Source organism: Plectropomus leopardus, chromosome 5 (assembly GCF_026936395.1).
Source record: "Plectropomus leopardus strain MGB_pleo_1.0 chromosome 5, ASM2693639v1, whole genome shotgun sequence".
Lineage (NCBI taxonomy): Eukaryota > Metazoa > Chordata > Actinopteri > Perciformes > Serranidae > Plectropomus > Plectropomus leopardus.
Window position 1 is genome coordinate 29,967,548 of NC_142180.1, and position 13,753 is coordinate 29,981,300.

At 38.1% G+C, this 13,753-nt stretch overlaps 1 protein-coding gene across 1 annotated transcript; it reads right to left on the bottom strand.

The window, feature by feature from the left end:
• Positions 1-895: 895 nt before the first annotated feature.
• On the bottom strand, positions 896-12,497 carry ubxn6 (UBX domain protein 6). The gene is made up of 11 exons (XM_042483679.2): positions 12,314-12,497; positions 10,789-10,946; positions 9,895-9,959; positions 9,654-9,782; positions 9,443-9,540; positions 9,261-9,336; positions 9,084-9,168; positions 8,725-8,944; positions 6,572-6,702; positions 6,329-6,477; positions 896-4,901 (listed from the first exon to the last, which is right to left on the bottom strand). The coding sequence occupies exons 1-11, from the start codon at positions 12,394-12,396 to the stop codon at positions 4,776-4,778; spliced, it is 1,320 nt and encodes a 439-aa protein (XP_042339613.1). The 5' UTR covers positions 12,397-12,497; the 3' UTR covers positions 896-4,775.
• Between the last annotated feature and the right edge of the window lie 1,256 nt (positions 12,498-13,753).

Sequence of the window (13,753 nt, forward strand, 5' to 3'; positions counted from 1 at the left end):
AGAGGCATCTCCGTCAGCAGTTACAAGTTGAACACTAAATGGAGGGAAATGTGCTTTGTTTTTTCCCGGCATGAACTGCTCAGATGCCTACAGATCTTGAGTCTTGGTGCAAATCTTGATTGGATTGATTTGAGTATGACTGGGTGCTCCAGGACAGTAAAATAACTTCAAATCTCACTAAAGTTATAGTTCATCTACAGATTGCAAAAGGTTTTCCTCCAGTATTTCTGTATTAAGCTGCAGTGTCTTTTGGCAGCTACACAGAAGCATATACATAGTGAACCTGCTGCTACCGGCATTCATTGTCGGAGATGTTGTGTTTCTGCTGATATGTAGAGTAATAACAAACAGCGTTAAGCTTAAAAAAGCTAAAATTTGGTCCAGTCAGACTGTAGAACCATCTACCACTCCAGAGGAAGTGGAAACTAAATGTTACATCATCAGCTGTGGTCTTTTCACCTAAACTGGCTATTTGTTTTCACATTGACTGTTTTTTTTTTTTTAATTCACTGGTAAACAAGTCACTCTTGATTCACTAACTCAGAACAAAAAAGTAACTTCCTTTTAAAATGCACTATGTATTAACCACTTTGTAATTTACATTTGTTTTATGTTTGAGGTTGAATACAAAAAAAGCCACCCACTACTCAAATAATTTAGGTTATGAGACATGCACTGACACAAGCACTGCTTCATCTGCAGGTGGAAAGGTCTTTGATTTCATTAAAGCATTATTTTTAAATACTTCCACATATCCAACACTAGAAATACAAAACATTTCTGACTTGATGGGGCCTTTTTATAGTTAAGTCAGCATTGTAATGGTTCGGAGTATTTCGTATGTTGGTAGTAAAGTAGTTTCTCTTCAGGCACAGACTGAAGTTAAACACTGACGTGCTTCATAATTCTGTTTATTAAACAAAAGTAATGATGCAGTGCAAGCGATCTTGATTACAGGCAGGTTAAAAAGCAACAGAACACAACTCAGACTGACCGATCACGAACTGCTCACTAACGTTAATGTTACAAAGCTGATCAAACATCTACATCCTTCCATTGGACACCTGTGGGCTACTGGTGGACAGAAATGTTGCTTGTGGCCAAGTTGGCCTCACAGACTCTGAGACTGTCAATCAAATTTTGCATTTGACAAAAAAACTATAACCCAGCTGTTATCATGTGTTGCGTTTTTGGTGTGCAACTAATACTAGTGCAGGTTTAAAGTAGTGACCATTATTTCTAAGAAAGAAATGACAACTTTAAAATGGATAGTTAAGTTTTTTTTAAAATTGGGGTTGAAGGTGTCACGTAGCCATAGTCAGTGTATTACGTACAGTGGGTTGCACTGATCACATCCCCAGATTGGAGAAGCAGACAGGACTACCAACACTGAAGTTGAGCAGTTCACTGCTGTGGACAGGAACAGCAGCAGCACATCTTTTAGGAATCTAAAAAATCAATATCAGTTTAAGTGTACACTATATTTAAACTATTTTCACTGCTTTATCTTGCTGTGGGACAGCAATTTCCAGCTGGGGACTGAAGTGGACATATCCTGCCCTCTTCAAAGCCACCAGACTCCTCAGACAAAAAACATAATTTTACCTTGCAGAACATGGGAGTTTCTGAAAATATTTAAATGCAGGGTACACTTTAAATCAGGGTTCCTACACGCAAGCAGTTGTTTAGACTTTTGAAAAATGCCACTGAAGGGAATTTAAAATAAATTTTACAAATACCAATCTTGATTTTACAAAAATCCACACCAGTTACTTAGGGTTAAGTACAATTTTACAGAAATACTCATTGTAACATAAAAAATGACTTTTTGGGTAACAGTATTGTGAGAGGCATTTAATAAGTTATTAGTTTTTAAAGCTAACAATTATTAAGATATTTTACTCTGCAATGTCAGAAAAAAATAAAATCCCACTTCTCATGTCTTAGCATTTTAAGACTTTTGAAAGATTTAAGACATTTTAATACCAGTTGAGGCCTTGTTTTTAGGGTAATGAATTCAATGCCTTTTAAGACTTTTTTAAGGATCCTCTTTTTTTAGTGGCTACATTATGTTTTGCTGCTGCCCCGTCCACAGCAGCACGTTGCTCAGCTTCAACAGTCTGCTTCTCCATACTCGGGACAACTAATAGGGAATACACTGACTATGGATAAGTACCTCATATAACCCAGCATAAAAAAATCCAAAGTATCTCTTTAAGATCTGTTTCCGTCACGTGTTTGTGTACAACTCACTTGGGATGTATTAGACAAAAGCAATTAGAGGTAGGTTGTTGTCATCTTAACCAACCACAAGCAGGAGAAACTATAATAAGTAGTTACAGATCTACCTGGTATGGATTCATATACAGCAAAACCACTACCAAAATAAATTTAACCTAATGACATGTTAGAAGGGAAAGGGTCGCTCTAAAACATTTAACAATTTTTTGGGTAAATTAAACATCTTTGATTTCTTGTTGCATTCAGTGGGCTGGTAGATGCTATATAAATTCCATTTTCATGTAATCCCATTGCGTTTGAAAAATAGACCCTTTTATACCTCAAGGAAAAGTGTTTGATACAAACAAATACAAGACTGAGAAATGAATCAAAACCACCGTTATCGAGACAACACGAGTCCATGCTGCCGGTTTTAACTAAAGAAATGTAATCCATGCCTGCCTGCATGCCAGAGGAGCGAGCTGGTTACATGAAGCTTCTGCAGTGAGCCGCTGCAGTTAAACCATTTATCACTTCAGGAGTCGATAGTCTTATGTTTGAGTTTTGTTTTTTTTTACATTTAGGACACTCTTCAGTGTTTTATAAAGTTTTAAATAATCCTAAAAAGTGCTTTAAACTTGAAATACAGTACAATATTTTGGTATAAGAATAACCATCACATTGTCAGCACATGGCTAACTCTTTTATAACGGAATAAATTATCTGTAAATTACCTCAATTTTAAAGGTCCAGTGTGCAGGATTCGGGATATATTTGTATGGAGTATAAGTATGTTTTTCTTTTAGTGTATAATCACCTGAAAATAAGAATTGTTGTGTTTTCTTAACCTCAGAATTAGCCGTTTATATCTACATAGGGAGTGGCTCCTCCTCTACATAGTCTGGCGTGTTTCTACAGTAGCCCAGAACAGACAAACCAAACACCAGCTCTAAATACGGTCATTTGCAATCTCGTGTTGGCCACCACAGTTCAAAGCCACTCTCTGAAAACATACATTTCTAACTTAAAACTGGATGATGGTGGATGATGATCTGTCTATCCGGTCAGAGCTGCACAGATCATATTGATGGATGCTGCTGCAAATGAATGAATGAAATTGCAGACCCAGCAGAAAGAAACTGTTTAGTTTCACTTTCATCACACCTGATGCTCTGCTGCTCCATCTGTGCTCAGAGTGTGCTCTGCACTTCGACAATGTGAAGCAATGAATAGCTATACGATATATATATATACCATCAGCGCTTTTAATGAACAGTCTAGCTCCAAAAATAGAAAATGTATCTGTGGCGGCAGATGCTTGAATCGTGGCGAGCAGCCACAAATCCGTGGGAAACCCTGAATTACCGGGTCTGTTTGTTTTGGAGAGAAAAAAAAACCTATGCTGATAATTTTGCTCCCGCTAAAAACCTCCGTGTCTTAATCTTACATTTCAGAGAAAAGGTGAGCACACACTAACAGGTGCTGGGGTAGCGGCGCATCTGCTACAAGTCGAACAGCGACAGAGAAACACTGATTTATTACGATATACTGCTTTATTCAGTGTTTTTGCCAATTTCAATCAACCTCCTTAATGAACGCTGAGGGAATTTTAACTGGGAGAAATTTCAGCTGATAACAATCTGCAGTCCTCCCCCCTAAATCCCCCTAAATCATACACACTGGACCTTTAAGTCAAATTATCCAGAAAAACATGTTTGATTTATAATTTGGGTTTGTGCTCATACAAATACAAATAAATTACATTTGAGTTTTAATTAGAAGTCAGTTGTAAAACAAAGAGTGTAACGCCAGCAGAGGACAAACATGCAAGCCAGACTCATATCACACCAAATCAGACGGGACAAACATGAGTCGACGGACAAAACACTGTTCAAACTTGAGCAAAGCCAAACAAAACTAAAAGCCTTTCAAGTCAAAGCCGCTGCTCAGACACCCAGCAGCTTTAAAATGAAAGAAGCTCTGTGCTGACAAACCAAAACACAAGTCAACAACAGAATCTGACCAGAGTTACTCAGCTCCTCTGCTCCTGATTTCCCTCCACACGACTGTACAGCCACACTGCTAATCCAACTGTTGTGCAAGCATGATGGACTGTTTACTTCAAACAAGGAGAGGAAGTGTCGACACAGTTAAAACGAGGTCTTTGAACATGCCACGTAAAGTTTACCTGACTGTTGGATAGATAGAGCACGGAGGACTGCCGCCACAGCCTGTTTACTACACAGCATGTAAATTCAGTATGCAACAAAAAACACGTGTCCCTTGATTTCTCCTTTAATCTGTTAGTAGTGTTTCCTTCAATGTGCCGCTGAGACAGTCTGCGGGGGGGGCGTTAACCCCACGTGGAGAGCAAAGGGGATGCTCTGCAAAACAAGCGCCTCAGGGTGAAGTTGCCCCTAGTCTATCACGGCTACTGACTGAAGTTAGCATTTGTAAAAATAAACTAATCACTAGTCATTTTTGAGGGGCACTTCCACCCCAGCAGTGTCAGAGCGGGGGAGGTAGCAGGGACAGTTCAGGGACAGTGCGTCTGCTCAGCTCAGGGTCCGAATGGTTTTCAGCAGCTCCGGTTTGAGGAGTGTGGGGCTCTTTCCACCTGCGGCTGCAATATCCGCCTGCACAGCTGCGTCCCAGGCAAATGTGAGCAGAGCTGCGGGGACCTAAAAGCACACAGACAGAATTATTTTGGATTTTCTAAAAGACCAAATCTTGGTTGATATCGGTCAATTCATTGATTGTACTGAAAAACAGTGTGCAGCACAAGTTACCAAAGCCAACAGTAATTCAAAATACAATATAATAGAAAGGAGAAAACAACAGATGTGTTTACTACATAAACTATGTATTAGGTATAAACTGAATTTGGATTATTGCAGAAAATAAGTTCTGTGGTAAATATAAGTTTATGATATCTCCAACTATTGTTCAGCAAGACTACTTTCACAACAGAACGCCACTTTTCATGATGTTTGAAGCATAAATACAAGAGTAAAAAGATGACATTAGGCAATAAACAAACTCCTGTAAAAAATTTGGTGCTACTTCACATGTGTAGGTTTTTAAAAACAGGTGTTCTTTGGATTTAAGGACAAAAATGACCGAAAAAAAAGGGAGAGGTTAGACTTTAAATTTCTTTAAGTCCAAACCAAAATGTTCTTAGGTACACTGTTAAAAAGACTAATAAATGGGCTTGACGCCTACATGTTTCAACATGTTAAACCAAAAAATTCAAAAGCATACACGACGTTTCGACTTATTGACAAAAAAACTAAAAGTCTAACCTCTCCCTCCTTTTTTTGGTTATTAATAAACTACAATATGATCACATGACTTCAACGTTGCCGTGTTTGTCATGATGTGGTCTTGTTAGCAACTATCTTTTTTAAGACACATAAAAGCTTCAAATTTTGCAATTGGGCTGTTCGCTGATGTATTTAATGTTTTAGAACAAAATGTAAAAGTCTCTTTAGCTTGTGATACCACAGACCTTATTTCAGGCATCGAACCGAAAACCTATTTACTTCGAGACGAGGGAACCAAAAGTGCTAAATACTCATTTCCTGGTTTTAGGGCTCATTCTGTACCGCTCTCTATTTTCTGACTTCTCTAACCTGCCTGTGATAACCAACCTTTGTCTATTTTCTCTATTAAATTTGTATTTCCTTTAAAAAAAGGCTTAAAATACACTTTTAATTTTTCTAATAAGACTCCGTCTCCTAAAACAGCTGTGCACTGTAGTTTTTGCCAAACATTGCTCAAACAGTTGTGGGACTATTTTCAGCAGTGGATGAACACGCCTTTGATGCTGTCATGTGTATTTACAGCAGTAGGATGGTGTGTCAGACTGACTTAAAATAAACTACAGTGTGTGTTTTCATGGTAAAGGAGGAATGTGTGACTGAGTGTAATAATGTGGCTCATCTATGTCACTTGTTAGTAGAATCAATTAGATTTTTTTTTATGGTAGAAAGATAAAAAAAATGTCCCCAGCCTCACCATTAAAGGATTATTACGTGACTAAATCTCTAATCTAGACGCTCTACTTTATGTGTGCCAGTTTGCTGACATGATTGTGGTCTAAACTCACCAAGTTACACTCTGCAAGAGCGATTTCCTCCGACTCTTTTAGCTTCTGACTTCCGGGAGCGATGAGCTCAAAGGGCTGCCAGCCGTCCACCAAGGACTCCCGAACAAACGCAAACAGCACAGGCAGCCGGTCCCACGCATAGAAGGTCCCTGCAATCACACATCACCTTTACTCACTCGCCTCCATTTCTATCACGGCTTTTTGGATTTTTCGGAATTGACTTAAAAAAAAGGAGGCTCTTACCTTGTAGTAGGTTCCCATCAGGCAGTCTGATCCGGAGCAGGGTGTAGTTGTATTTCCTTCTCTCTCTCTGCTCCTCTCTCTCCCTCATGGCTTTAGTGCGCAGCATGGCGTTTTTCTCCACCAGCTCACTCCTTAAAAACACACAGTTCAATGTGATCCTTTATTCCAGACTCAGGGACCATATAAAAAAAAGACAAAGCATCACATAAATGAGAGAAATACACAAATGCAGTATAAAAATAAATAACAAAATATATTAATGTCTTAAAAAGACAACTATACCAGTGTCTCCACAGCTGGGACTGCTAATGTGTGGTGCTATACCTGTCGAATAGAGCTAATATTATTTAAATCTCAGAGTCATTAAGCTGAAAGATAAATCTATGAGATTCCTTATGAAGACACAAACGTGCAGGTTGTCTAACGTGATGATGGACAAACAGCATCACGCCACAGTTTGGGGAGGTGTGCATGATGCACTATTTGGCATTTTCGTGGTGAGAGGCACACCCAGGGAGCGCAGGAGGAAACAGGGTGGGACTGAGGGGATCCATCACCGCACATTACTGATGGGCGTGTTTGAGAATGTTAGCGGGCGGCCAGTTACATCTGCTCTTATCTTCTGTCATTTTGCTCATCGCAGCCACAGACAATCCCATACTGCACTGATACTCAGTTTACGCCCTACGGCCCAAATCCAACCCACAGCAGGGTGCTGGGTGGCAAGGCACCTGTATTTGTACAGCACATATCATACAACAGGGCAATTCAAAGTGCTTTACAGAGCAGTAAAATATAAAAACACAACTAAGGATACAGATTTACTCTAAAAGAGTAAAGATATATATATGTATATATTTTTTAAATACAATAAAAATCCTCATTAAAAATAGCAAAAGTGCAGAGAAGATGTGCAAAGATAAAAAGATTATTTAAAATCCAGTTTAAAAATAAGTTTGCAGTCATTAGTGGGTGGAGGCTGCAGTGTAAAACAGGAACATTGACTCAAACGCGGTCAGAGTCGGGGTTTGGAGGTTGTTCCAGGTCTGTGCTGCATGATAACAAAACGCTGCTTCACCATGTTTTGTTCTGACTCTTGAGACGGCCGGTAGGCCAGCACCAGATGTTCTGAGCGTTTTAGGACGTTCGTATGGTCCAAAGACTACTTTCTAATTCACAATAAATATACATTTATTCCCAATAGGATCTTCTTTGTAATTTGAGTAAGAATATGGTGTCAGAGTGCATAAAAAAGCATCAAAATAGAGCTTGTTCATAAAAAAAGGTCACACAAATTTTTGCATAAGTATGCATATCCAGACGATGAAAAACTGTATGTAGGACAATACAAGAGACGAAAAGAACAGTCCACACTAGACTATGTCCCATCAATATAATAATAACAATATAATTAATTTATCACTTAAGTGACTTTTCGAGCTACACGTTCTTCATCAGACAAAGTCTAGTGTGCGGACACTTTTCCTCTTTTGTCCAAAAAAAGAAAAAAGTCCCGCATGTCCTCATATCCTAGAAACACCCCTGCAGATACCTGACCTGTGCAGGGCTGCTGCGACTGGCCATCTGTCATTATGAAAAAAACTTGGCCCTTGGGCAAGCATGTCTGGTATCCGTGCTCCACTGCATGCATCTATGAGAACACACTGCTTCATTCACCCCCCCGATGGGAAGCTGTGCAGAGACGAGCTATAATCAACCAGCTTGAGGTGCAGACTTTTAAATTGTTGTTTTGCAAAAGCCCAACAATGTTTGTGCAAGATTTAATCAAGCACAATGACTCAGGGTTTCAAAATTGCACAGTGAAAAAGAGTGTTACTCAAAAAAGAAGAAGCAGAGGAGAGAAATAAGATATTGATCTTTACTTTTCAGGCGTCACTATGACTATAATAAAAAATGCAGTTTTCTGTGAAATTAAATGTGTTCAACATAAAGACATTTTGTGTTTATGTGGAGAGGATGCACCTCCACAAAGCAGTGATGCAGCAAACAGTTTCAACATCTTAATTAATATTGTTTAAATGTGAGATTTTTGCAAAGCATCAAATCTGCATCTGTTTTGGGGGATCAATTTATAATTGTAGCTTCTATAACTTCGCCCCGTTACTGCTCCCCCATTACCCAGGAGCCTGTACCTCTGCTGCTGCTCCCTCTTGAGCTCCTCCGCTGTCAGGTTGTAGAACTCTGGCGGCAGCTCGAAGCGTTGGGCGTTGGGAGATGACCTGAATGCTTGAGGCTGTCTGTCCAGCTGAGCTCTGACGGGCTCGCCTCTCTGGAGACGATCCCTGCGCTCCTTCATCAGCTCCAGGGCGTCGGGACTGTGCTCTAATAACACCAGGAACTCCTCTTCCTCCTCTGATCCCCAGAAAAGGCACACATCAGAATATGTAATAACCGATCGTTTGTGAGAAATTCTGTTTGCCAGGTCGACTTTTTAAATATGTTGACTGTTGATAAGGAGACTTGTTTATCCAAAGCGTCAGAATCAATTCACCTTGACCCTCGACAGGAAGCATGATGCTTGTGAAGCCCAGGGCCTCCAGGAACTCTCTACTGCCCTCCACACAACCGACTTTCTCCTGAAACAAACCAAAAGAGAGAATTATATTTTAAAAAAGGAAAAAATAACCTTTTGAGGTCCACAGTGCTGAAACGCCAGTCTCAAACTCACCTGGTAAACCTTGTTGCTGAGTTTAATCTTCCTGTATTTCTCCTCTGTGGGATTCTTAAATATATTGTCAATATACCTGTTGAGAAAACAATAGGAAACAGGTAGTTAATGAAGATATTTTACTCTGTGACGACATCAAAGTCAAACTCAGCGTGACGATCAAATGTTGCCAAGTGTCTTACTTGCTGATGATGTCCACAGCGGCCTTCACTTTCTCTCTGTCTTTGTTAAATGTGTGAATCATCATAACTGAGGCCTCGACTGGATCCTCCTCGAACCGCTGACATGGAAAACAGCACGTTTTATCAACAATACTCAGTCAAATTCGGATTCAATTATGTTGCGAACGCTTATTTGAGCTAAAACAGTGAGTGACAATGTCTGCAGACGTACCATTAAAATGGCCTCTTTAATGTGTACTTCCCTCTTACTCTTAGTTAAAGTGGCTCCAGTTAGCGGACAGGTGAAATACACACCTGACACTGAGAGACAGGCGGCATCTTTCACTGGCAATTTGGCTCCCTGGAAGGAATTGTCATTCACCAATATCGTCAGACTAAAAATTCATCACTGTGAGCAGAGTATGATCTTAATGGTGTCATTTTAGAAAGCTTGATTTAACCATCATACGTACCTCAGCTGTATCTGCCTTTTGTTTTTCAGCCAGTGCAGCCGCCTCTGCCTCCAGCTCTCTTTTAACTACAAGCAAACACAGAAAATTGTGCAATTATATGTCTTTTATAGTGGCCAGTAACCAACAGCTCATAAGCAATAGGAAGCTAAATTGTTATTCTTTAATCAAAATCTCTAAAGAACAAAAACAGAAGTTTTGCTCTTCATTTAACCATTACACATATCCAATTTTTAAATATTATGGGTACAACAGCCACATTCGCATCCATGGACTTTATGGTTTGGAGATCTCAAACACAAATCAAATACCACAAAAGCAAGACTAGCAGCCAGGCGAAAACCACTTTAAATGCAAGCAGTGAAGTGAAAAAAAACAAAACAAAAAACTCTTATATGTTATAAAAGCACTAATTTAAACCTCAGACCATCGACGCAAGGCAAGTTTATTTACATTGCACATTTCAGCAACAACGCAATTCCAAAGTCCTTTATATGAAACATCGAAAGCATCGAGACAAAATACAAAAGAAACACTTCATTAACAAGCACCAGTGATGCATCTATATGCTTTTTTAACCAAAGCTAATAACATTATTAATATCTATCAGTCTATCTGTATGTCTGTCATTTAAGAATTTGTCTCTTCAACAGAAGAGCTCAAATTAGTGGACAAATAGTATTAGTGATAATAGTACTGGCTTGACACTAATATATCTTTATTGAATTTACAGTCCGATGGCATTAGTCAGCCCATAAATTGGGTTGGATCAGAGCTCCACAACCACAAGCCTCTTAAAGCCTGTCAACATCACTCAGAGCATACATTTCCCAGCATGCACACATGCAAAGGGGGGCGGTGGAATTCAGCTCATTTTGAGTGTGTCGTTTGTCTCACCCTGGTTCCTGATGGCGTCCTGAGAGGTGTGGACTTTCGGCCGCTGATGCTGCTCAATCCTGGCCAGGGCTGCTGCTCCAGCCCTCTGAGATCCTTCACTGGGAGCATGGCGATTATGCTTGGCACTGGAGCTGCTCTGCACCACCTCAGGTTTGGTACTATGAGGACAGAAAAGCAAAGTGAAGACACATGTTGTGGCCCTGGTCCCATGTTGGGCCCCAAATCCCTGTTCCTAAACATTCACAAATGTTGAGTAAACACTTAGTATGTGAGACCTTTCCATACTTTGCTTTTTCACTGTTTACTTATTATAATGCCCAGTGTTTTTTTACTCTTTACTTCATTTATTGCTGTTTTTTTAATTGTATACTTTTTATAATGTGCTAAGGTTGTTTTTTTTTTACTCTTTACTTATTTTATTGCTCTTTTTTTCTTTACAGTTAACTTATTTGTGGATTTTTTTGTGTTCACTTATTAGACTGATCTGCTTTTTTGTTTGTTGTTACCGATGTGTACTTGTTATACTGCTGTGTAGGTTTTTTTAACCAATGCCTCCTGTTTACACCAACCCCTGGGCTGCTGTAATGACTCAAATGTCCCTGCTGTATGACTTATTTAGGATTATTTCATCTGTTCCTGTTTCCCAGCTCTATATTTCCTAAATATAACACATAAAAATACTGAACATCAGCCTTCCTAATGCTTTAAAAGAATCACAAATATTGCATATTGTCTAGTTATAAACTAACGTTGTTAGAGACTGGTAAGAGCTAGCCTCACAGTTCAAAATTCAAAAGTATGAAGGGAAACAGACGTTTCAAATGCATTTTGAATGGTAAAAATCCGTTAAACTGCTGTGGAGATATCACCGTCTACTGACAACTGTCGTGCATTTCTGCACGCAAATTTGTGTCCGTTGGACTCGAGCAGATACATAATGAGGTTTTCAGCTGTAAATGAGTGTTTTGACTCAAAGAAATGCACATTAAACATTTAACTTATGTATGAAAAACCATCGCTGAGAACATTAAAACCATCTGAGATGTCTTGGTGTGCCACATTAGGAGGATATCGAGTTAGGGAACACAGATATGCTGCAGCGTGGTTAGCTGCATTTCTAAACAACAATGTCCAAAAGTAGGTGAAACAGGTAATCTATTTCTAGTCAGCAGTCTGCTTGGTAGCTAATACAAGTAAAAGTAACTCTACGTTACTAATACTATTGGCTAAATAAGATTTGTTTGGGATTAACTGTTAGCTACACTGAAATTAGACGGGCGCCTCCCCTCATGTTATATAATCCAGCTGCTAACGGTAGAAATCAGTTAGCCCAATAAACACCACCTAAAATACAGTGAAAATCATTAATCGGCATTGTTCTGTTAGTTTTATAATATGCTGATATTGTCCCAAAAATCAGTACTGATCAGCAGCGAGTTATCTGCTAACTAATTTTTCAAACAGCTAGCTGTGCTGCTAGCTGTCGCGCTGTAAGCAGCTGTTAAAAGTAAAGTTTGTTATTTGCCTGGCATCGTCTGTTAGTTTCTTCCCAGGTCCCGCAGATTTAAACTTCATGTCCTTTTTGATGTCTTCGAAAAACTTCTTCATCTCCGTTAGCTGTGACAGAGAAATCCGATCGCAGAAACACAGATGGATGAAGCAGCTAGCTGGAGTTTAGCAGGGAGGAGGACCAAAACAAAAAGTGTCAGCTGACAGAAAACTGCTTCCTCCTCATAGGCGGCCGTGTCGCCCCCGCGTGGCTCAGCTGCTATGCTATGATGCATGTAATGTTTTATTTTATCAATATAAATCAATGTGTGACCATGGAGTTAGTATTGCCAGTACTACTAGAAGTGGTAGTATAACCAGTACTAGCATTATTTCCACACATATTTACCATTACAGTACTCTTAAAACGTCTCAAAAATGGTTTTTAAAAAAATCCTAATGATTATCATACAGAATATATAATGGACTAATATTAATTATATGGTATTAACAACTGTGAATATTCATCCTTATTTTATCCGATTAAAAATGCCAATTTATTGTGATAGCATCCCTGCTTTTACCATGAAAGGGCAATTCAACTGTTTAGTAAAGCATGTTTTAGACAGTAAAAAAATCATTTTTATTAATTATTTCACCATATATATGGTAATAACATTAAATGTATAATTTAACATGAATGAATGATCAGAAGCCCATTTAAATTTGAGCAAATATTAAATTTTAATTTCAATTGCTTACCTTCACTACTTTTACCATAACAAGCCAAATCAACCTTTGGTAGAGCATGTTTTATATATTATTATTATTATTATTATTATTATTATTATTATTATTATTATTATTATTATTATTTGACAATTATTAGATTTTGTTGGTATACAATTACATAAATCTGTTCAGTAATGTGTGTGGACGGTTAGTTTAATTTACGAGGCACACAAAAATTACATAATGCATACAGATACACAGAAGAAAAAAAAACATAAATAAATAAATTGAAAAAATCTTTCTTTATTGAATACAAGAAAATTACAAATGCATACAGATACACAGAAAGAAAAAACAAACAAAATACATAAATAAATAAATTGAAAAATCTTTCTTTATTGAATACAAGAAAATTACAAATGCATACAGATACACAGGAAGAAAAAACAAACAAAATACATAAATAAATAATTTAAAATACATAAAATAAAAATACATAAAAAAAGAAAACAAACAAAAAGTAATAACATTTACATGTCATAATACCAGGTTACATCATATTATAATCATTAAATAACTTAAATGTTTTAATAGCCTTTATTATCTAAACCTTAGCTAACAGGGTGCTATATTACTGAATGTCATTCATTAAGTGCAGGAAAGTGGGTTTAGTTTCCAACCATTTTTTATGACTATAAAATTTTCCAAAAATAATAAAAAGTTGTATGATATACTATTTATTCCA